Genomic DNA, 22,757 nt, shown 5'->3' with positions numbered 1-22,757 from the left:
CGATGCCCAGTTTATTAATTTTTATTTTTTGGATCACGCCTTTGATATCATATCTAAACAATCCTCACTTAAGCAAAGGGCACAAAGATTTTCTCCTATGTTGTATTCTATAAGTTTTATAATTCTAGGTTTTACATTTGGGTCTATGATCCATTTTTTTCTTTTTTTTTTTTTTGCGGTACGCGGGCCTCTCACTGCTGTGGCCTCTCCCGTTGCGGAGCACAGGCTCCGGACACGCAGGCTCAGCGGCCATGGCTCACGGGCCCAGCCGCTCCGCAGCATGTGGGATCTTCCTGGACCGGGGCACAAACCCGCGTCTCCTGCATCGGCAGGCAGACTCTCAACCACTGAGCCACCAGGGAAGCCCCTAAGTTTCTCTGTCTTTAAACGAGCAGGTTGAATGAAGTGATTTCCCAGGGCCCTTCACACTCTGGTTTTCTTTGACTTCCATACAAGGACAGTCAAAATCTGAAGCTGACGGGGTTACACGCCTTCCCCAAGAAGGATGAGGGGCTGGGCCAAGTCTGAGGGGGGTTTTCATGCCACTGACTCTGGGACAGACACAGATCGCCATTTGCACCTATTTGTGCCAAGATCCCAGGAGCTCAGGTCCCCATCACAGGGCAATGCAGTGGGGGCCCCAGACATGTCCCCTCTTGGTGCAGGTGGCATTAACTGGGCATCCAGGGGTGCCCCTCGCTGTCTGTGTCCAGTGGGAGCCTCCAGGTACCCCGAGGAGGCAGTGGCTAAGCACAGAGGACAGAGAGGCAAGCAGTGGGGGCCACTGAGGCCCAAGGGGCAGGGCAGGGGCCTGGGGAAGCCTCAGGTTTGCTCTTCCCTCTGAGCTGACGTCAGCAGTGAACTAAAGCCCTGCTCTGGCTGCCACCGTACCTCCCACCTCACCTGTGCACACCCAGGGCTGTTTGCACCGACACGTGTGTCCCTGGCTAGACTGAGAATGTGGCATGCAGGGCTGGCAGGGCTAACGTCCCAGGGGGTGGCCTCCGGGCTGGGGGCCTGGGGGAGGCAGCGGACCCCGATCCCTCCACCGCGGCTCCGCCACCCCTGGGTCCTGGGGCTCGCCCTGACACCCTGGCAGCCTGGGCCCACTTGTGACAACATGCAGTCTGTAGTTAATAACAGAGGTTTTTGTCTCTTCCACAGTTTTCTTGTTTCTCTGTGGCCTCTGCCCACTGAATCGGGGCCCCGGCTGCCTCAGGGGGGAAGCAGACACAGCGAAGAACAAAGAAATCAATTGACTTTCCGGATGAATTTTTAAAACTCTCAGCAGAGGTAAGATTCTGAAAGCGCAGAGGATTTCTTCTGCAAGGGCAAGGCTTTTTGAGAAAGAAAGCGTTTCTGAGTGAGAACAGAGACTTTATTGCATAAGCCATGGACGGGGGAAACCGTGTGAGGGCTTTTCCTGCTGAAAGGGGCAATAATTGGACCGGGGGGAGGCAGAGAAGGGGGTCCTGAGACCCCCTTCCAGCCCCTGCCTGGGCGAAACCACCTGGAGGCAGCTGCGGGGCAATCTGGGTGAGTGTGGGCATTCTCAGCCCGCGTCTTCATGGGGAAGCCCCGCCCGGCACCGTCGCGGTGGCCCCGGGGGCAGCTCCCAACCGCTGCTCCTGCAGAGATACTTTATCATTGTTATTAGCATTATTTTTGGTTCACAGAGCAAATGGTTTGTGTATTCGACATCTCTTGCTACGTAACAAATCTCCCCCAAGTTTAGTGAAGTAGAACGATGCGTGTTATCTCCCATAATTTCCGGGGTGAGGCCTCTGGGCGTCGCTTAGCTGGGTGGTTGCAGCTCAGGGGCTCTCACGAGGCTGCATCTGAAGGCTTGACTGAGGCCGGAGGCTCCCAGTCCAGGCGGCTCAGGATCAGTAGTGGCCGGGGCCTCGGTTCCTCCCACTTGGCCCCTGCTTAGGCCAGGTGTCCTCACGGCACGGCGGCTGGCCTTCCAGAGCCAGTGACCCAAGATGGCAGGGAGGGGAGGTGCAACGCTTCACGGCCCTGGGAATCGGCCCATTCAGCACGGGAGGAGCCGGGCGCAAGGGCGCAGATAGCGGGAGGGGCGTGTCCTCAGAGGCTGCCAGCGCGCAAAGCGCTTTCCGGATTCCAAAGCGCTCTGCACCCACAGCAGACACGTGCACACGTTAGCTCCTAGGCCCCTCCCTGAGATAGTCCCGTTTCTCCTACGAAGGGACTGAGGTGGGGGCTTTGTGAGTCGCTCTGGTCCTTGTTGTGCCCCAAGCTGGGCCTCCAGGGTTTATGGGGCCCAGGAAGGCATCCTGGAGGAGAAGTCCAACCCAGCCCCAAGAACAAGCCCAGAGCTAAGAAGGATGGGTCAGTTGTGGGTCAGCGAGGGGCAGACCACCTGAGAACTCTGCCGGAGTCATACAGAGGGCCTGGGATACCCGGCTGAGACGTCAGCTAGCAGAAACCGTGTCCCCATATGTCCCCTCCTCTGCGTCCCCAGCGCCCAGCCCAGGGCCTGGCGCCCGGACAGCCTGTGGAATTGGGGGCCATCCCAGGTTTTGGAGTGGTGGCAGGGGAGCTGCTATGTCGCCAGCTCCTGTGGGAGAGGCCTGGAGGCAGGGAGGCCCAGTGGAGACGGAGAAGCCCCCTCGCCTGGCAGGCAATGCTGGGGCTGGCCCTGCCTCACTGTGGCCCCCTGTATGATTCGGGGGCCCCCTCCCTTCTTGGGCCATCCGTGAACCAGGGTAGATGCCTTCTGAGGGTATGACCAGCCTAGGGGACCCATGCCCCAGTCTGACCTTGGGGCCGAGGCACAGAGCCTGTGCTGAGTGCCCCCCAGGTCCCCAGCTGGCCCCCACATGTGCCCAACTCCTTGTTTCTGGGCCAGACTTCTCCCCCAAGGCCACCTCCTGCTGCTTCACGGGCTCTGACAGTCTCTGCTTCCCAGCCTTCCTGGGACCCCCCAGCCCTGCAGCCACGGGGCACACACTCACTCTCTGGGCCTCAGGACCTCCCCTGGGGCCAGACCCCTGGCTGCAAGGCTGGCGCCACCACTCAGCAGTAGGGGTGCATCGCTGGGCAGTGCTGTGGCCTCCCACCCGCTCGGTGACCAGTGGGGGCCGGACAGTAATTTGGATAAGACTCTGAGGTCACAGAGCTGAGCAGGGAGCGGGGTCACCCCAGGCGAGTCCTTTTCTTCCCCTCACCACACTCCTGCCCAGACTCACAGAGGAAAGGCAAGATGCCTTAGCCCTTCATGTCTCACTTTTCCCATCTTTAAAATGGGCACCACAGTGTCTTTTGAAGGGCAAACACGTTAAATATTCATCAAGCCCACTTTATTTTACAATCTGTGCTTTTCGTGTCACATTTGAGAAATGTTTGCCAAACCCAAGGTCCCTAAGTTTTTTTCTCCCACGAAAAGGCACGCTGCAGACTAGAAGAAAATATTTGCAAAACATATATCTGATGAAGGACTTGTATTCAGAATATATAAAGACCTTTCATAACTCGGTGATAAGAAGACTCAGAGCCCAGTGTTTGAAATGGGCCGAGTATTTTTTTTTTTTTTTTTTTTTTTTTTTTTTTGCGGTACACGGGCCTCTCACTGTTGTGGCCTCTCCCGTTGCGGAGCACAGGCTCCGGACGCGCAGGCTCAGCGGCCATGGCTCACGGGCCCAGCCACTCTGCACATGTGGGATCTTCCCGGACCGGGGCACGAACCCGTGTCCCCTGCATCGGCAGACGGACTCTCAACCACTGCGCCACCAGGGAAGCCCAGGGCCGAGTATTTAAACAGACATTTCAGTAAAGAAGACGCGGCACATCAGCACATTGAAAGAATGCTCAGTATCGTTAGTCACTAGGAAAAGGCAAATGAGGACCGCAGCGCGGCGTCGCCTCACGCCTCCTGGAAAGGCTAGAATGAGCAAAGACCGACCACAGTGTCGGCAAGGGTGTGGTCAGTTGGGGTGCTCCCACTGACGGTGGGTGGGAAGCGGGGCAGCCACTTTGGGGAGTGAAACACCTGCCCTCGACCCAGACCCAGCTGCTCCGCTCCTAGGTTCTCACCCAAGAGAGACGCACGCATATGTCCCACAAAAATGGTGCACGGATGTTCCCAGCAGCTCCCTGTAACCGGGCAGATCGAGCACCCCCTACCTGGGTTGTTGGCAGGATTCCTGTTGCTGGTGAATGCTGTTACTTGGGCCAGCACGTGGCAAGCACTGAACGATTGTATCTCCCTGTGTCGTCTTCATCTCGTCCAACTCTGTCAGGGCGCAAATGTGGAAACTGAGGCCGGGAGTGGGGTGGGGTGTTGACTGGGATTGGCCAGTGGGTCAGTGGCAACGCCGGACCCAGCAGCCAGGCCTCTTACTGTGGCCAGTGGGTGCCCAGTTCCCTCTTCTTCCTTCGTCTTGGAGGGGTTGCTGAACCTCCACGGGAACAGGGGAACGGGGGTGTCTCCGAACTTCCTCTTAGCTGGATTGAAGCAGCGTCACCTGGGCAGACAGAGCACCCTTCCCTGAACCGCCCAGCTAATAAGCTCCTCATTAAAACCTAATGAGGAGATCCCTTGCTGATTTGGGCTAAATTAATCCAAAAAGAGCGTCATCTGCTGCTGAGGCGGGCTCTTCTGGGCAGCCTGGACAGCAGCAGAGAAGAGAGAGGGCAGAGGGAGGCGGAGCTCTGAGCCTCCGCACTGAAAACTGGAGCCTTCAGTTCCAGGATGCGGACCAGAAGGGAAGGGAGGCAGAGGCAGCCCTGGCCTCATCTCCTCCCGGAAGCCGCTTACGCCTGGAGCCGGGGTGGGAGTGGGGGCAGAGCCGGGGAGCTGGGGCACAGCTTGGACCACTGCAGCCCAGCCCCACCCTGCTCCCCCTGTTCTGATGGTACTATTGCTGCACCACAAAGTGCCCCAAGCTCAGTGGCCTGAAACAACAGCGGTTTATTCTGCTCCCAAATCTGCACCGTGGGCGGGGCTGGGCGTGGACTGGACGCTGGTCTCTGCTGCCCGAGGCACTGGGTGGGGCATCCGGCCCGGGTGAAGGGGCCTCATTCCAGATGGTGAGCTCCAGTGGGGGCAGTCTGTGGGCAGAAGAGGGTGTCTGTGTCCCCAGGACAGAGCCAGGTGGCAGTGGTGTCGCCGTTTGTGGCCAGCGTCAGGAGTCACAGAGCATCGCTTCACGCTGCGTCCTGGGGACCACCGCAAACGCAGGGCTGGAACAGACTCCACCTCTCAGCACGGGAGTGGAGGGTTCTGGAAGGGCGTGTGGGACATGAAAGTAGTGAGGCGACCATTTTTAGAGCTGCACCTGCACGGACCCCACACTCTGCAGGCAGAAAGGACCCTGATTCACCCAGCCCAGAGCCCCCCAAGAACGCCAGCCCTGCCGGACGCTCTGCCCCGTGGCCCCTGAGGGCAAAAGCCAAACCCTGCGTTAGCTTTCCAGACCTGCAAAGGCCGCGAGCTTGTTAACTAGGAGGGGCTGAGGATGGAGGGGGAGGGGCGGCAGCCGAGGGGGCGCGGCCTGCTGGGGGAGGGCTCTGTTCAGCTGCATCAGAGGCTGCAGGACTTTCCTGATGAATGGAAAGCCTTTCTCTTTCATTTTTATTTATTTATTTTTGGGCTGCGTTGGGTCTTCGTTGCAGTGCGCGGGCCTCTCATTGCGGTGGCTTCTCTTGTTGCAGAGCATGGGCTGTAGGTGCATGGGCTTCAGTAGTTGTGGCTTGCAGGCTCAGTACGTTTGGCACACGGCCTTGGTAGTTGTGGCTCGCGGGCTCTAGAGCGCAGGCTCAGTAGTTGTGGTGCACGGGCTTAGTTGCTCCATGGCATGTGGGATCTTCCTGGACCAGGGCTCAAACCTGTGTCCCCTGCATTGGCAGGCGGATTCCTAACCACTGCGCCACCAGGGAAGCCCGAAAACCTTTCTCTTTAATGATTCATTTTCTCCTTCCATTAACAGACCCCCCTCCCCGCCCCACCCCCATTCACCTGGTCCCTGAGCTATAGGAGGTCTGAGCTGGGCAATACCGGGAAACAGAATTACACACAGTCCCCAAGCAATTGTGCTCCAAGTTCAGAGTCACCAGAGTCACCATGGTGTCCCCATATCTGCCCTGGGACTTCTCCAAAACCTCAGGGGTCCTCCGGGACCCTGCCTGTCCCCGTGAGATTTTGCTGAGGCTCGGAGTGGGAAGCGGGCTCTCCCACCGCACACACCTGGCAGCCGTGCAGCTGGGCCTCGGCCACACCCCTCTCACCTGTGGTCAGCAGTTTGCCTTGTCTTGCCAGCCACAGACAGACAGGACCTGGCCTGGGCCTTAAGCCACCAGCAGGGGCCTCCTTGACCACTGGGGGTGTGCACAGCTTGGCAAAGCTTGCGCTGTGCAGGGGTGAAGACCGGCTGCAGTCCCGGGCACCCAGGGAGAGCAGGGCGGGCCGGGCCTGGGGCGGCAGATGGCCAACACCCCACGTTAGCCTCCACCCAGAGCTCGTCCCCAGGACAGGAGCCCTGCTGCGGAGCCACCTCCCGTGGCCCTGGGCGCGTGGCCGCTCCTACCTCCTCCCACTTTCCTACCCACAGGAAGGGCCCGCCACCGACCCTGCTCCCCACAAGCTCCAGGTGAGCCCCAAGCGACACATGTCGGTGGCGACCCCAGGCTTCTTCCGGCAGAGAAAAGACAGGCCCCAGTGTCCCTTGCTGAGCCTCTGAGCGTCAGACCAGCTCGGCCCCATCGAAGTCTCCAGGTTAACAAGTTCAGTCCTGGTGATTATTAACTAGATTCACAAAGTTGATGAAAAAGCTCGGGATATAAATAAATATTCCTGGAGATATTCCACCCCCTGCAGGCATGAACTTTGAATAATTGGAGAGAATTATGCTGAGGACTAATCAGAACTTTTTTTCTCTCACTAATTACCTCTGGGCTTCATCAGTGTCAGAGTCTAATCAACTCCAGACGTCCTAATCGACCCTCGGGCAATGTTAGGCATGGGGGGGGGGCCTTCGGTGTCACGTGGAGGGGGGCGGGGAGCCGGGCGAGCGTGCCGGGGTCCTGGCTGCAGATCCACCCTGGTCTGTGGTGGGGACGGGGGCGGGGGAGCTGCCTCCCGGGCCGCCACCTCTGCTCAGGACGAGGAGGCCCATCGTGCACTGCGGGCCAGCTTCCCTCCTCTGCATCCTTCCGGTGGTCGTTGCCTTGTCTGCCCTGGCGTTCCTGGGTTAGGTGGATGGGGCCCGGGGTGGGGGCTGGCACTGGGGTGGCCCCCAGCCATGGGGAGAGGCGTGTGAGGGCCGTGCCGGGGCCCAGGGCCAGTTCAGGATTCCGGGCATCTCTGGCGGGGAAGGAAGCTTTGCTCCCCTCCCCCCAAGAAAGTCATTTGCATCTGTTGAAAAATTCCTCCAGCGCTTGAGCGGAGAGGCCCAGGCCGCCGGTGGCTGATGGCTCGATCGCAGCGGTTTTCTCCAGCGTCCTGGACGCAGGGGCTCAGGAGCTGTGACACCTGGGCCGGCGCAGCCTCTCAGCTCCTCTGCGCAGGGCGCCCACCTCCTTGGCCTCGCCTGCTGGCTGGGCCTCATTCCCAGGGCCTGGTTCTGTCTCCTTCCTCCTTCGCCTCCCTGTTTCCCGAACCCAGGAAGGCCTTTAACCAATTTCAGAGGGAAAGCTTAGTCGTGTGGAAATCCACCTCAACTTCCTCAAGAAACCAAAACCCCACCCGGAACCCTTCAGGCAGTCACGCCCCCATCCTTGCAAAGCGCCCAGGAGATGCTGCTGGTCGCGGTCATGGTCAGCGCCCTTCCAGGCCCCCTTTGCAGCCTCCGAGCATGGGCCCTCCCTGCAGACCCCACGGAGACTTCTGCAGCCAGCAGGGGATGGGCGCAGCCCCGCGGGGTTGGGCCCTAGGAGACAACTGCCTCGTGAATCCCCAAGCCCCGAAAGGATCCTGGACTTGGGGTCCCGAGACCTGGCTGGGGGACTTGGGTGCCCTGCACCCTCCCATCAGGGGGCCCACATAGACCCAGGGTGGCTGAAGGGGGGTGTCTGGGACACTCTTCTCTCCTTGGGGTCCCCGACGGCTCCCCGCAGCAGGCAGGTCCTGGCCGTGGTGGTCGGGCGGGCAGTTCCGTCCTGTCCTCACAGCCCCTGAGGGGCCGGTTCTGACCCCCCCGCCGCGTTTCCTGGAGGAGCCCAAGGCTGTGACTGCCGCACAGCTCCCTGCCCTGCATCCCTTGGTCGGCACGGACCCCAAACCCTTTCTCCTGCAGCAGAGGGAGAGGACTATGGGTGGGAAGTGGGGTTCCCAGAGCATCAGAGCCTAGGCTGCTTCCCTCCCAAGCGGAGAGGGGGCGTGGCCTCTCCCCCCAGCTCTGCTCAAAGTGGCTCAGAGGCTGCGGAAGGGGCTTTGCTCCTATTCGTCCCAAACTTTCCAGAAAGGGGGTTGAGATCGCCTTTAATTACAGAGCGGAGGGTGCGGGGAGGATGTACCGAGGAGCACCCTGCCCAGGGAGGCAGGGGGCCCAGGGGTGGGAGGACAGCGGCGCCCGGAGGGACCCTGGGAGGGCAGGGGTCCTGGGAGGTGGAGTCTGGGGAGGGGTCCTGGCGTCTCTGCCTCTGGCTCTCTCCTTGCTTCTCCGGGCCTAGCCTCCACCTTCCCGTCTTCCTGTCTCTCCCCACCTGCCGTGCAGGGGTCTCAGGTGTGCCGCTGAGCCGGGTGGCCCAGGGTGGGGCTGGCTGGACCGCCCCCCGTCGCCTGCCTGTCCTGGTGCTGGCTGACCAGCTGCCCCCGCAGCCCCTGGCAGGGAGGGAGGTGATGTTCCGACTGCTTCCCGTCTCCCAAGGCCCAGAGGGGTTCAATAGGCCCGGACGCCCCCGAGCCCGGGCCACGTCGCTCCTTCCTGCCACCCTGCCACCTTAGCCAGGACTTGCAAGTCGATTTTTTCTGATTCCACGCAAAGACAGGGTAGATGGCCACCGACCTGAGACATTCTGGGTTCTCTTCTTTTTGCCTTTAGACACGTCAGGGGTTAGCATCCTCTGCTTCACAGGAGGGAACCCCAGGTAGAGCCCCCTGAGTGACATGGCACCAGAAGCTCCAGGGCCAGCCGTGGATGTAGAGGGGACCCCTGCCCTGTGCCCGGCACTGCGCGCCGGCCACCTTCCACATTCTGACGGGACTTGTGCGCCGGGGGACTTTCCTGGGGGGAGTGGCTGACTCGGGATTCACACCCAGACTGGATCCCCAGCCCATACCCCTGTGGGGATGGGGGGCTGCTGCGCCCGCCGGCTTGGCAGGAGCTGGTAGGAGGTAGCGAGGTCTCCCGACTCCTCCCTGAGGGAGGCCTGGATCTGGGGGTCCAGCTGCTGCTCCGTCCCCACCTCCCCTGTCCCCAGGGAGGCCCATGTTCCTGCCTCTCCCTGACCCTGGATTGCTGTGTGACTCTGGGCCCCGGCCTCCCCTCTCTGGGCCTGTTTCCCTTCTCTCACCCAGATTGGATTCCACGAGCCCCAGGCCCTTCAAGCCCAGACACCGTGTAACTTAGGCTGCCCAGGGCCACCAGAGGCTGTCCCCACTCTCCCGGGGACCTGGGCTCCTGCTGGGCCCGCAGCTGGCCTGGCCCCCTTGTCCGCAGCAGGAACATCCGTCATGCCTCCGTGACAGATTATCTGTCCCTCTTCCTCCCGCCCTCGTGCTGTTTCGGCTGCAGAATAATGTTTATCACTTCACACTACATGACACCCTCCCTTCCTCCTTCCTCCTTCCTCCTTCCTTCCGTCCTTCCCTCCCGCCACCGCCAGCAGATATCAGAAGATTTTCTTGGGCTATTTTCATGATTTTAATTTTCCATTCCCCATCTCCCCTCTTCCCCCTTATTACATTTTGGGCTCTTTTTGGGCTTCTGGAATGAGCCTACATTTTCCCGGTGATACTTTTTAATAAAAACCATCATTTATGATTATTTTAGTCCCCCACAAACTGTCAGCCTCCTCATTTGATTTCCTATCAACGTGGTGTCCTGCCTGCTTTCTCACCATGCAGATGGACGTGTGTGCTCACCCTTTCAGCCTCGGGATTTGCTCCAGAGACTCAGGCCTCCCTTGGCCTTGGGACCCTCCTATCCACCTGCCCTGTCCTGTCTCAGCCCAGCCCTGCCGCCCTCCGCTCGCAACGGCCCTTGGTCTCCTGAGTCTTCTGTTTTCCTCCAGGTGAGTATGACCTGCACACCTTTCTCAGCTCCGTGTATTAGAAGGGATTGAGGTCACAGAGAGGCGGGGCTGCTAGCGGAGTCTTCCCCGCTCCTAATGGCTCAGGATCGCCAAAGATGGTGGTTTTCCACAAAGATCCGTGTCTAACCTGCAGGCATAACCCAGTGAGACAGGGGCTGACCCATCGTGCCCTCCAGCATGACCTGGGACGGGGCCCTTCCTCTGAGACTCGGTTCTCCCTTTAAAATACGGACACACGTGGAGCTGCGGAGCATTCATTCATTGGATATATACAAATTGAGGGCCTACTAAGTTTGCGGGAAGAATCACACACCTGTCCTAGGGTAGGAACCAGCTCAGGTGTCACCCTCCTGCATACCAGAGCCCCCACCCACACTTGTACACTCACAGAATGGAGCCCTGGACTGCCTCATGGTTTTGCTGTGTGACCTCGGGCGAGTTACTGACCCTCTCTGAGCCATCCTCGCTTTCCTTCTCTGGGCTCCCTCCACCCCTGACATTAGTCTTGTCCTCATCAGCCCCCAGGCGATCCTGTTTCCAGCAGCTGCAGCCTCTTCTCAGCTCCTTCTGGCTGCTTGCCAATTACCCGGAGGAGCCAGATCCATCTTGAGGCACCCAGCTCCCTCCCGGCCACTCCCCCCCCTCCGCCCCCGTCCCCGCCTGCCACGCCCAGGCCTCCGTGACTAGCTGCTGGGCCCGGAGCCCACGCCCATGGCAGGGAGAGGCCATGTGGCCCTCACCCTGGCCAGGCCCTCGCTGGCCCCTGCTCCTTGTCAGCCTTTGGAGAGGGGTCCCTGTTGGGCCTGCTGGTGGATGGGCCGCAAGGCCCAGGGCCACCGCCCAGGTTCTGGCCCCAGGTTGGCCAGACAAGTGAGTAATGGATTCTCCCTCCCAGCCCAGCTTCTCCCTTATCAGTGGTAGGAGTTGCTATGAATATTCATAGGACTCATGAATACTCACGCGGGTAATGACGCGCTCCTCTCCGCCCCCTTGCCCTTGAGCACCTCCATAGCTCTCCAGGCTCCCTGCACCCTCTTCTCTCCTTGACCCCTGCCTGAGGGGGCTGTACCTCCATTGCAGTGAGGCTGGCAGGAGACCCCGGGTGGGAAAGACCCCTGGCCTGGTGCCCAGGGGGTCTGGGTTCCTGTCTCCACTCTGACCCCATTCTGCATGGGAGGGCTGGCTTCCCCTGGGCCTCGGTTTCCCTTCTGACCTCCATGGGCACCGAGGGTCCGGCCAGGCTGACTGCCCCTGGAACAAACACATCCTCTGATTCCACTTTCTGGGCGGGTGCTCCATTGTGTGGGGACAAAGCTGGGGGCTTGGGTTCTCTGGGGGTGAGCCAGGCAGACTTTGGGTTTCCCAGGTGGGTAACCAGAGACGCCTGGGGTCCGATGTCACGGGCCTGCGGCCAGGGCCTGCTCAGCTAGCTGTCCCTTGGGACTGGGGAGACACAGGTGGGTGGGTGCACTCACCAGGAGGGGTGGGGTCAGCTGGCAGAACAGCAAACGCGAAGAGCTGCTGAGCAGGCAGAGATCCTCTGCTGTGGTCTGTGTTCAATACCCGTGTCCGCAGGGGAGACCGGAGTGTTTACCTCTAAGATGAGGTCCATCTTGAGAGAGTCACCCTCACAATGCAGTAGAGACACTGGAGGGAAATAGGGGCCGAGGGGCAGAGATACGGCAGGAGAGTTCAGATCTGGAGGCTGCGGAGGGGGTGGGGAAAGGGGGCGGGAAGACCTTCGAGGTCAGGGTCAGGGTGAGCTGGGGCTTCCCTCTGCCTGGAGGGAGTCAGGCTCCACTGCTCTCGCTGCGTGGCCTTGGGCAGGCCGCCTGGCTCTGCATCTCAGTGTCCCTCTCTGTGCATGCCTCTTCCCGGTGTTTTCAAGGCCAGCTACCCTTGCCCTGCGTGGGAGGGCCCCACCCTGGGGCATTTGGCCACTTGTCCAGAGGGGAGCCAGCCTGGGGAGCCGTGACACACCGCAGAGCCCAAAGCTTTGGGATTCCAGGAGGGCAAACCCTGCCTCTGCGTCTGCCCAGGCTCCCTGCCGCCCCAGACCTCTGGGGGTGCTTCCTCTCCCGGCACCTCCGCCCATGCTGAACCCCGATTTCCCTGCAGCTCCCTCTTTGCTTGTCTGATTCTCCCTGGGCTGCAAGCTGTGGGCATCCAGGGCGCCCAGCCCCGGCTCCTGCTGATGGACTCCCCAGGGCAAGGAGCAGCTCCTGGCCTGCAGGCCTTTTCCAGAGGTGAGGGTCTCTGGCAGGAGCACAGCGGTGGCCAGCTTGTCGAGGAGAGTAAGCCCTGACCAGCACCTTCCAAGAGTTCCAAGACGAGGCCCCTTCTGTCCACTGGTCACCAACTAGACCCCACGGACAGCGGCCTCCTTTGCACGTGAGCAAACTAAAGGCTCTGGGGGTCCTGATCCCTGATCCCCATGCTTCCAGCACACACTCTGACCCCTGTCCTGGGGCCCTGCCCTGCTCCCCGCAGCCTGGAGTGGAGGCTCGGAGTGGTCCGGCGCTCGCCCAAGGTCGTGCAGGGAGCAGGTGAGGCCAGGCCCCCACCCACGCGCAGTCTGCACCCCGTCCCACCTTCCCGGGTGGAGGACAGACGGCGGGCCCCTGCCCATGGGTCTCACTCAGGCTGACCCCGCATGAGTTCCTTCACTGAGACCCAGCCTTCTCCGTGCTGTTTGCCTAAATTTATTCAACTCAGTCTTCCCACAGGAGCCCCACGGCCACTGTCAACATCTGTGGGGACACAGCCGAGGAATGCCTAATGAAGGCTCGGCGTGGCCCCGCCGTGGAGCACAGGCTGGGACAGATGGTCCATCATTACTCATTTTTATTAATTACTAGCTCCGCATGCCGCGACTGGCCAGCCAGCTCCAGGCTCCTCGGAGGTGCCACGGGCCCAGCTCTTCTGGAAGGAAGAGACGGCCCTTCACTTAGATCAGCGTGCCTCCCGGCCTCCTTTGAGCCACAGACATTTCTGGCTCGCGCGGTCCCTGGGGTGCTGGGCCGGGCGTGGAGAGGGGCCTGCACAGGACAGGAACAGGGCTGCTGGGGACCCCGGCCCGGGGCTCGGGCGGGCACAGGACCCCCAGAGCCAGCTCCGGGCTGCGGCCTCTAGCCTGCGGGGCATAACCTGCCTCAGAAGGAGCCTGTCTTCCCTCTCCGCCCTGCTGGCCTCGTGAGGGCCTTGGGGCCCGCAGACCGCTGGTGCCGGGGAAGCTTGTGCTCTGGGTGTTGGTCCGGTTGGAGCTCCACAGCCATCTGCAGATGCTCTAGACCCCGGCTTGATCCCTCCCGGGGGCTCCCTGGGCCTCTGGGGTCCCATAGCCTTGGGTCCCAGCCCAGCATTGCCTCTGACTTGCGGGGATGCAGGGTAAATCCCCCCATCCCGGGACTTAGCCCCAGCTGCAAGATGGGCGCACGTCCTCCTCGCATGCCGAGTGGGGGGCGGCCCCAGAACCTACGCTTCTACTGATGCGGCAGAACTAGGACCAGGTCTGCTTTGGGCAAGTCCCTTGCCACCCGCAGCCTCCGCGAGGCGTGATCGTGTCCTGCCGGACCCCCGACAAGAAGGGGGAGAAAGTGCATGGGGGACGGTGACCCGCCGCGTCAGACAGTCCTGGGAGGGGTCCACTGATGCTGGGGGACGACTGGGGGCCCCAGGCTGTGTCGGGCGCCCTGGGAGCCCGCGTCTCCCTGCGGCCAGGACACCGACTTCCCTCGAGCTTCAGTGTGTGGCCTGTTAGCCCGGGAGATGATGGGACATGAAGGACAAGATTTCTAGTCAATAAAAAGGCGCCGTGGAGGCTTTTTATATCTTGCTTCTGTCGCACTGGGTAGGCGTTTTATCTGCTGCCCACTTGACAGCACATCACACAGCTGGGTCCCTGCCCTGCTGGTGTCCATCACAGCCTGTCCCGGGCTGCTGCCCATTTGCCCGCGAAGCCCAGACTCCCGAGAGGTCAGCTCCAGGGGGCACTGGTGGCTGCACAGCCAGGAGAGCTGGGGACACCTTTGCAGAGATGCAGGGGAGGCGAGGAGGTGTGGGTGGAGGTCACGTGGGAGGGGGCAGGCAGGGCTGGGCCGAGGACTGAGCTGAGGCCAGGAGCCCTCAGAGGTGAGCCCACCACAGGCTGCCCTGAGATGGCCCGAGGAGCCGCCCTGTCTGGGGCAGGACGGGGTGCTCAGCTCTTCTCAAGACAGAGCCAGGTGGGACATGTAGGTGCATAAACCAGCAGCTACCAGGGCTGAGTAGTGAGCTCCCTGACATTGGAGGAAATCAAGCACATCCTGATGCCCCACTGGGCCAGGAGGCTTGAGTGGGAGAAGAAAGGACAGTAACACAAGGGGCGGTGTGTATTTTTCTCAAAAGTAATTGAGCGGGGGGGCACGTTGTCCTGCAAGGAGGTGGTGGAGGGCCACCTCCCACACTAGTTGGTGCTTTAATGGAGGCCCAGGGGCTGGGCAGCCTGGAGGGATCTGAGGCCTGCAGCTGTAGATCCCAGGCTGCCCTGCAGAGGCGTCGACATGGACCCAGGAAGGGGTGGATCAGGGTGGCTGTGAGGAAGGCCACCCCCTGGACTCTCGTCCACATGCCTCTGACCCACGGATCAGGCCAGAGGAAGGGCGCTCGGCCAGGAAGGATGGAGGCGCTGGCCTCATTCCTGGAGGAAACTCAATCAATCGTTCCCTGCAGCAGGGCACCTCCTGGCCCAAATCTCCCACTTTGCCTGGTTTTCCATCCTGACGGGGGCTCAGGGTAAGTGGCCTGTCTGTGGGGGCAGAGGGCCCTCTGGGAAAGGAGAGCAGCTGACACCGAAGCAGGAGATGGGACAGTCGGTTGGCATGGAGACTGCCAGGGGGAGGGGCGGAGTTGGCCTCTGTTCGCTGGACCCACTTGCCTGTCCCTCCCCTGGGATCCCCCCTCCCCCCAGCCAGGTCAGTTCAAGTCCTGTGAGGGGCACCGGGGCTCGGGGGCACTGGCACAAGCCCTTTCCTGCAAGGTGATCCCCGACCAGGAACCACGACCCCAGCCCAGGTGATGGGCGTGCACGGGCACCTGAACCGGCCCAGGACACCCAAGCTGGGCCTGCAGGGCAGAGGCCTGGGGCAGGCTGACCAGCGTGCCGGACAGCATGCCACGCAGGGGCACAGGTGTAAGCACAGGCCTGGAGGTGAGGAGGCCACACCCTCAGAAGGGGACGAGCGCGCACTAGGATGGTGCCCACTGAACCCAGACCCGCCCTCCTGCCCCCCGGGCTCCTGTGCCCCGGGGCTGGGCTGCAGCGGGTCTCCCACCGAGCAGGGCAGCAGGGCTACACGCTGACGGCCCACCTGTGAGGAAGGGCACGCCTGTGGCTCGGTCCCGAAGCACCTACTGTGAGTACTTTGCCCAAAGGTGGCACTGCTCTGACTGGTCCTGACCCCAGGGGCTCACGTGAGAAGTGGGGGAAGGGCCGGTGCTGCGGCCGCTTTCACTGTGTCGGCCCGGGGCCCACATGTGTTCAAGGCCACGCCCACCTATGGCCTCCGATGGCCCCTCCGTCTTGGAGTCCCTGGAGGGACCTGGCGGCCCCCCTGGGGAGCTGTGGTCCCCGGCCTCAAAGCACGAGGGGGTGCAAGCCCCTTTGGGACAGCTGTCCTAGCCCCACCTCTGCAGCCCCGGGAAAGGCGGCCCGCTAGTTCCCAGAACTTGGAGACGCAATGGACCCGACCCAGGTGTGAGGCCCCCTCTGTCTGTCCGTCCATCTGTCCTTCCCGCCCGCATCCGGTCTGCAAACATTGGCTGCTCCTTGATGGTGGCCCTGGGCCGCGCCTGTCAGGGACACAGACCTGACATCTCAGGGTCCCTGAGGGCAGGGTGCCTCAGCGCGGCCCGAGCTCCGACAGCCCCCGCTGTCGCTGTCGTAATCCACATTCCTAATCGTCAAGAGGGACAATTCTGGAAAAAAAAAAAAAGAGAACGAAAAGCACCATCATTCGGCCAGGTCTTACTTCTACGCACACGTACATTTGTTCTTCGCAAAATTGGAATTGAATTTTCTATGCAGTTCATACTCTGTTGATTTCTCCACCCAACAGCCCATCGTGGGGTTTATCCCAGACGCGCGATGCCAACAAAGACGTGCATTTCTGCAGCCTCTGGCTTCCAAGGAGGAGACATGGCCCCCGTTTCCTCCGGTCGGCGCGCAGCTGGTCCCGAGGAGCAGGTGGGGACACAGGTGCGAACGGAGGTCACGCAGGTGAGCAGGAGAGAGGCCAGAGCTGAGGCCACGGGGGAGCAGCGTGGCGTCTGAAGGCTGGGCAGATGTCTCTGCCTCCCTCAGACCGAGACACGCCATGGGAGTGGCGCTGCGAGGCCTCCAGGCGCCCAGCCCCACGATGGGGAAGAGCGGCCGTGATGTGCGAACGACTCAGAGCCGCTCAGCGAAACGGCAGCCAACGGACACACACCTTTGGACGGGGTGGAAGGAGCCAGACCCAGGGAGGGCATATACTCTATGACCCCAAGTTTATGAAATTCCGGAAGAGAGTAAGCCAACGCACGGTGGAAAAAGTCGGAGCCAGGGTGGCGCGGGGGGCTGGGGCACGTGGGCATTTTTGGAGCGAATGTTCTGTCTGTCAATGGGGGTTTGGGCTGCAGAGCGCACGTTAGAGCATTCGATGGTCCCCCTGATGTTTCTACATTTCATTATCAATTTTACTGCAAAGAATGAAAAACTCCATAACGAACATTGAAGTCTAGTTTGTGCTGTGCGCGCTGCCTGTTTAGGGGTGTCGTGTATGGACATCTGCAGCCAACTGGGAAAGTGGTTGATTCCTGGGGGCTGGAGAGAAGGGTGATAAAGCGAGTGGAGCCAGACGTCTGCTGTGGGTGTTTGGGTGTCACTATAAAATTATATCAACTCTTCTGTATGTTTGAAAATTTGCAAGATTACATGTGAAAGCCAATGAAAGAGCCCAGGTGCTGTAGCCAAGCGGCTGGACCATGGTAGCTGTTCACTGACCGTGTGTGTGAGACCTTGGACTAGTTTCTTGGACTCCTGGTGCCTCAGTGTCGCCACGGCATGAAAGAATTAACGAACATCAAGTACTTACACACAGTAAGTAATGGCGTACAGTAGGTGCTTGAAAAGTGCGCCCTTTGTTGGTAGCAATTCCATTGTTGGTAATATTGAGTTATCAGGGCTCTTACATGTGCTGGAGGCAGCCCGGGAGGCTGACGGATAAGCCAAGGGTTTGCACTGAGTTCAAGAGTAAAGGGCCCCAAAGAGTCCAAACGATCTTGCAGATGAAGAACGAAGCAGAGGGTTCCCACGTCCCACGGTCAGGTTCTACAGGGACCGGGACAGAGGCGTCTGGCAGAAGGATAGAGACATATACACCTATGGGGTGGAGCTGAGGGTGCAGAAATAAACCCTTGTATTTACGGTCACTTTATTTTTGACAAGGGGGCCAAGATGATTCAATGGAGAAGGAACAGTCTTTTCAGCAAATGGTGCTGGGACCAACAACACGTGCAAAGAATGAAACTGGACCCCCTTTTCACAGCATCTGAAAAATAACTTAATGGATCAAAGACCTAAATATAAGGGCTGAAACTATAAAACTCTTAGAAGAAAACATAGGAGTAAACCTTCACCTTAGGCAGGGGCTTAGATACAACATCAAAAGCACAAGCAACGAAAAGAAAAAAAAAAAATTGGACCTCATCAAAATTAAAAACTTTTATGCTGCAAACAATTCCAACAAGAAAGTGAAAAAACAACCTATAGGAAGGGAGAAAATATTAGCAAATTATAAATCTAATTAGGAACTTGTGTCTAGAATATATAAAGAACTCTTACAACTCAATAATAAAAAGATAGATAGCCTGGTGGCTGTGGACAAGGCCCCTAATAGACATTTCTCCAAAGAAGATTTACAAAGGCCGAGAAGCTCATGAAAAGATGCTCAGCATTATTAGCCGTTGGGAAATGCAAATCAAAACCACAGTGAGATACCCTTTCGCACCCACTGGGATGGCCAGAATCAAATAGACATAAAAACAAGTGGTGGTGAGGGTGTGGAGAAGTCAAAACATACACACTGCTGGTAGAAATATGAAATGTTGCATGCACTTTGGAAACAGTTCGGGAATTCTTCAAAATGTTAAACACAGAGTTACCATATGACCAGCAATTCCACTCCTTGGTATATACCCAAGAGAAATGAAAACATATGTTACTGTAAAAACTACGTAAACGTTCATGGCAGCATATTCGTTGATATCCCCAAAGCGGAAACAACCCAAATGTCCATCAGCTAATGAATGGATAATAAAATGTGGTCCATCCATACAATGGAATATTATTAGTCTATCAAAAGGAATGAAATTGTGACATATGCCACAACATATATGAGTCTCAGCTTTGAAGTTCCTGCAGAAGTCTTCTGGGCAGGCGTTGGGCCAGCCCTATGGCATGGCAGTGGAAATGGGAAGAGAATGATTAATTCAAGATGCTACAGAGGCATGTGTCAAAGGGTGCAGGCATGGATCCTCCCTTTCCCTTCCTCTCCACATCTTGCCATCTCTGTAGAAGTTGGAGAAGAGGGATCTAGGATTCTAAACCGTGTAGGCCAAGTATTTGTCAGAAGGAGAAGCAGTGGAGTAGGAAGAAGGGAATCTAAATTTTCATCGTAGACTTGCTGCCAGCTAACATTTGACTTGGGCAAGAAACCTCACTTCGTGGGCCTCGTCTTCCTTGCGTGTAAAATGCTGCTGCTTCAGATGCTCTCTCAGACTCATTCAGCTCGTCTTCCACTCTTTTATTCCAAATGCCTGCATCACAGGTTAACATGATTTGAGATAAACTCCATACCTGAAAAAACTGAAAAACCGAAAACAAAACCCCCCTGCATTTTACCACTAAGACAATACCACTAAGTGAACTTAGCCGGTCACAAAAGACCACAGAGCATACGATTCCATTGATCTGAAGTGTCCAGAAAAATCAAATCTACAGAGACAGAAAGTAGGTCGGTGGCTGCCTAGGGCTGGAGGTGGTGGTGGAGAATGCGGGTGACTGCTAACGGGTACTGGGCTTTCCTTTTGGGGTAAAAAATGCTCTCAGATTAGATGGTTGCACAACTCTGTGAATACACTAACATCCATTGACTGGCACGCTTGAAATGGGTGAAGTGTATGGCATGTAAATTATCCCTCAATAAATCTGGTGAAACAAGAGAGCCTTGGGTTCAGGTTCGGACTCGGCTCTCTGGGGCAAGTCTCTGTCATTCCAGGAACGAAGTTCAGTCTGATACGTAAAATGGGGCTGGGACGATTTGCCTCCCTGGGTTATTGCGGGGACCAGATGAGATGACAGATATGAAACAATTTTTCATTTTAACTTCTGTATTTAAATGTGTTACAAAAGGAAATGTATGCACATTGTACAAAATTCAAATGGCAGACGTGGGTACTCAGTGAGAAGTCTCATTTTCTGGGGCGATGGAAGTTTCAATATCTTGATTGGGGTGGTGATGACACAGATGTATACGTTTGTCAAAACTCGTGGAACTGTACTCTTAAGGAGGTTGAATTTCATTGTCAGTAAATAATACACACAAGCAAGTAAAATGTTATTTTGTTACACCCTTTTTGTACTCATAAAAAAAAAAAAAGTACTACATACACTGTTCCTCTCCTTGTTTGTTCCCCTCAAGACCATTCTGGGAGATGGACTCAAATCAGTCTGCGCTGACCCAGCTGCACGCGCCTCCATGTGGATGTGTCCCAGCGCTCCACCACCAGCCGATATTTAGGATGTTTCCAATCTGCTGCTATTACAAAGAGTGCTTCAGTGAATAACCTTGAATGCAGTAATATATCATTCTTCACGTTTGTGAGCAGTCTCTGGAGGACAGATTCCTAGAAGTAAATGCTGCGCCAAAGGACATATGTATTTGTAATTTGGACATTGTTTCAGATGTTCCAAGAGTGCCTGCTTCCCTATACCATTGCAACGTGGTGTGTCATTAAACTTTACTCTTTGCCCATTGGATCAATGAAAAATCATCTTTGAGAGTAATTTTAATTTGCATTTCTGTTGTTAAGTGTGAGACTGGGCACTTTTTGTATATATAAGTGTTATTTTTATTTCCTTTTCTGTTCATAATCTCTGCTCACTTTTTTCCCTCTTGGGTATATTTTTTTAATTGATTTGTAAGAGCTCTTTACATATGAGGATAAAGGATCTTTGCTTAGATATAAGTTGGACATATTGCTTCTTTTATGGCTTTTGGGTTTCATGTTGTTTGTTGTTGTTAACCGTGAAGTTCTGGGCACAGGAAGAGACAGGCTCCATTTTTCTCTGGGTACCATCTCCCAGGATGGGGGTGGGGAGGGCTCTTCTCCACATTAATCCCGGCCACTTGTGTCCCTCTGCTCTTTCCCTGCGTACTCTCAGGTGACTGACTGACCTGCCTGGGTCAGCTCCTCCCAGCCAGGCCATCGTTAGAGGAGAGAGGAGCCATGACGGGGGTGTGGAGAAATGTGAGGCCCTCATCTATTCTGAAACTGCGCTCAGTCACCCCTCCTGTGCTGCTCGGGTGTATGGCACCTGGATTCAGAGGTGGGTCAGACTGTCCTGCTCTGCTGAGTTCACAGTCTGTTGGAAAATCCAATGTGGTGAGTACTTGGCCGGGGGAATCTCAGAGTGTCCGGAGGAAAGAGGCGGGGGGACACAGGCACGGGGGGGGCCCTAGCAGCTCGGGAAGGTGGTGGCCCCACAGCCCCAGGCCCGAGGGCCCTCACTTCCTAGCTTGCCTCTCCCCAGAGAGCACTGGGGTGCATCCAGATACGGCAGTGGGTTTGTTACAATAAAAACAAGAATCTTGCTGACCCAGTTCCTGTAGAGTTCAAGCCTGGCCTCCCTGTGAAGCGGGAGGTGTTAATAGTACTCATTTCTAGGGTGGCCGCGAGGATGAACTGAACTGATGCACGCAGCAAGCACACGCTTGACACATGGAAGTGAAGTTTATAATTCCACGTGGGCGCGCGCGAGTGCACGTGTGTTAGGTGTGGACTCGGGATTCCACGTGGGGGCGCGCGAGTGCACGTGTGTTAGGTGTGGACTCGGGATTCCACGTGGGCGCGCGTGAGTGCACATGTGTTAGGTGTGGACTTGCGGTGTATTTGACTTGGGGGTGCTTGCAAGAGCAGGCTGCCAGGCTATACCAGCTACAACTTAAGCTGGGCTTCTGTGAGGGTGGAGCAGTATCCCGCGTTGCCGACCAGATAATGCCTCGTGGTGGAGTGGGCTGGTGGGTGAGGTTGCGGCTGCCTATAGACATGAGGTGTGTGGGTGCAGTGTGTCTACAACAGAGGCTGGGCGGGGGGGGGGGTTCTCAGGAGGAGAGGAGTGTCTGAGAGATGAAAGAGGGAGGGAGAAAGAGAGAGGGAGGGAGAGAGAGAGGGAGGGAGAGAGAGAGGGAGGGATCTTGCCTCACAGGAGACACACCAGGGAGAGAGCCCTCTGCCTTTATTTAGCCCAGAGAGAGACGGGCCTCCCTCCTCCCGCCGGTCTGCCCTGGGGTCTCCCATTCCCAGCCTGAGGCAGCCAGGCTCTGCCCTCTTAGAGCAAACAAAGGCATATTTCCACATCTCAAGATGCTGGAGCAGGAAAGGCCTGGGTATCCGGCAGGAGTGCTCCCCTAAGGCAGGAGCACCGCGCCTGGCGAACCAGGTCACCGAATTGCAAGGCCCTGGCAAGTTGGGGAGAAAGTGGGAAGGGGGCTGTGAGCCGGCCTAGGCTACAGAGGAGCAGTGCACCTCTAGTAAGGACCCTTGGCAAGAGAGACACCCCCCCCAAGGCAGCCTCTGCCCCCACCTCTCGGTCTCAGGAGGTCTGAGCACCCCTCAAGGACAGGACAGCCAGAAGACAGTGGCTCCGACATTGACCATCATCCTCTAGGCGCAAGGGTCCAGGGGCAAGGTGGTGGCCTATCCTCTATCCCGGACCGCTCTGGGGTTTCGGCTCTCCCGCGGAGACGTCGAGTCTGGTGGAGACGCGGGTGGGGTTGGGAGGAGCTGGAGGGCGGCAGCGGGCGCCGCAGGCTGGACGGAGTTTATGGGCTACGGAGAGGCCGCTGGACCGGACCCCGAACCGAAACCCAGCGCGCCCATCCTCGACCTGGCCAGCCTTTGGCCGCGCTGCTCGCAGCCTCACGCGCCACTCCCACGCCTGTCCCGGCGCCTCCTCCCGGGGCGGGGGGGGGCGCCCCTCACCCTCCAGCAGCCCCCTCCCCTATGCCGCGCGCGCCCCGCGGCGCGCAGGTCGACCCCGCCGTCTCTGGCTCCCATCCCGGGCCGGGGCAGGACGCGGGGCAGGGGCGCGGCGCAGGGCGCGGCGCCCGGAGGGCCTTGCCCCGCGCGCCCGCCGGCGTCCCGGCTCCCGGGCTCCGACACAGCGGCTCAGGAAGCGGCGCGCAGGCCGTGCCGGGCGGGGGCGCTCTTGAGTCTGGTTTGGAATTCTCACCGAACACGCA

General features: G+C 58.4%; 1 protein-coding gene across 5 annotated transcripts in view; it reads left to right on the top strand.

Moving 5' to 3' along the window:
- Positions 1-17,955, top strand: part of LOC132505316 (uncharacterized) — a 56,252-nt gene extending 38,297 nt beyond the window's left edge. Inside the window, exons 4-8 of one of the 5 annotated variants that reach the window (XR_009535361.1) lie at positions 1,165-1,293; positions 10,028-10,194; positions 16,311-16,471; positions 16,537-17,332; positions 17,681-17,955. Coding sequence is in view for 1 of the 5 variants with exons in the window: in XM_060123330.1 (XP_059979313.1) it covers positions 10,028-10,194; positions 12,334-12,520 (354 nt within the window). In the remaining 4 variants the exon portion in view is untranslated. Of the gene's footprint in view, positions 1-1,164; positions 1,294-10,027; positions 10,195-12,333; positions 13,242-15,828; positions 16,217-16,310; positions 17,333-17,680 lie in introns of those variants that run through there. The other 4 variants (XR_009535360.1, XR_009535364.1, XR_009535363.1 and 1 more) reach the window with 4 other exon arrangements.
- Positions 17,956-22,757: the final 4,802 nt, after the last annotated feature.

The sequence above is a fragment of the Lagenorhynchus albirostris genome, chromosome 15 (assembly GCF_949774975.1).
Source record: "Lagenorhynchus albirostris chromosome 15, mLagAlb1.1, whole genome shotgun sequence".
Lineage (NCBI taxonomy): Eukaryota > Metazoa > Chordata > Mammalia > Artiodactyla > Delphinidae > Lagenorhynchus > Lagenorhynchus albirostris.
This window is presented reverse-complemented; position numbering and strand designations above follow the sequence as displayed.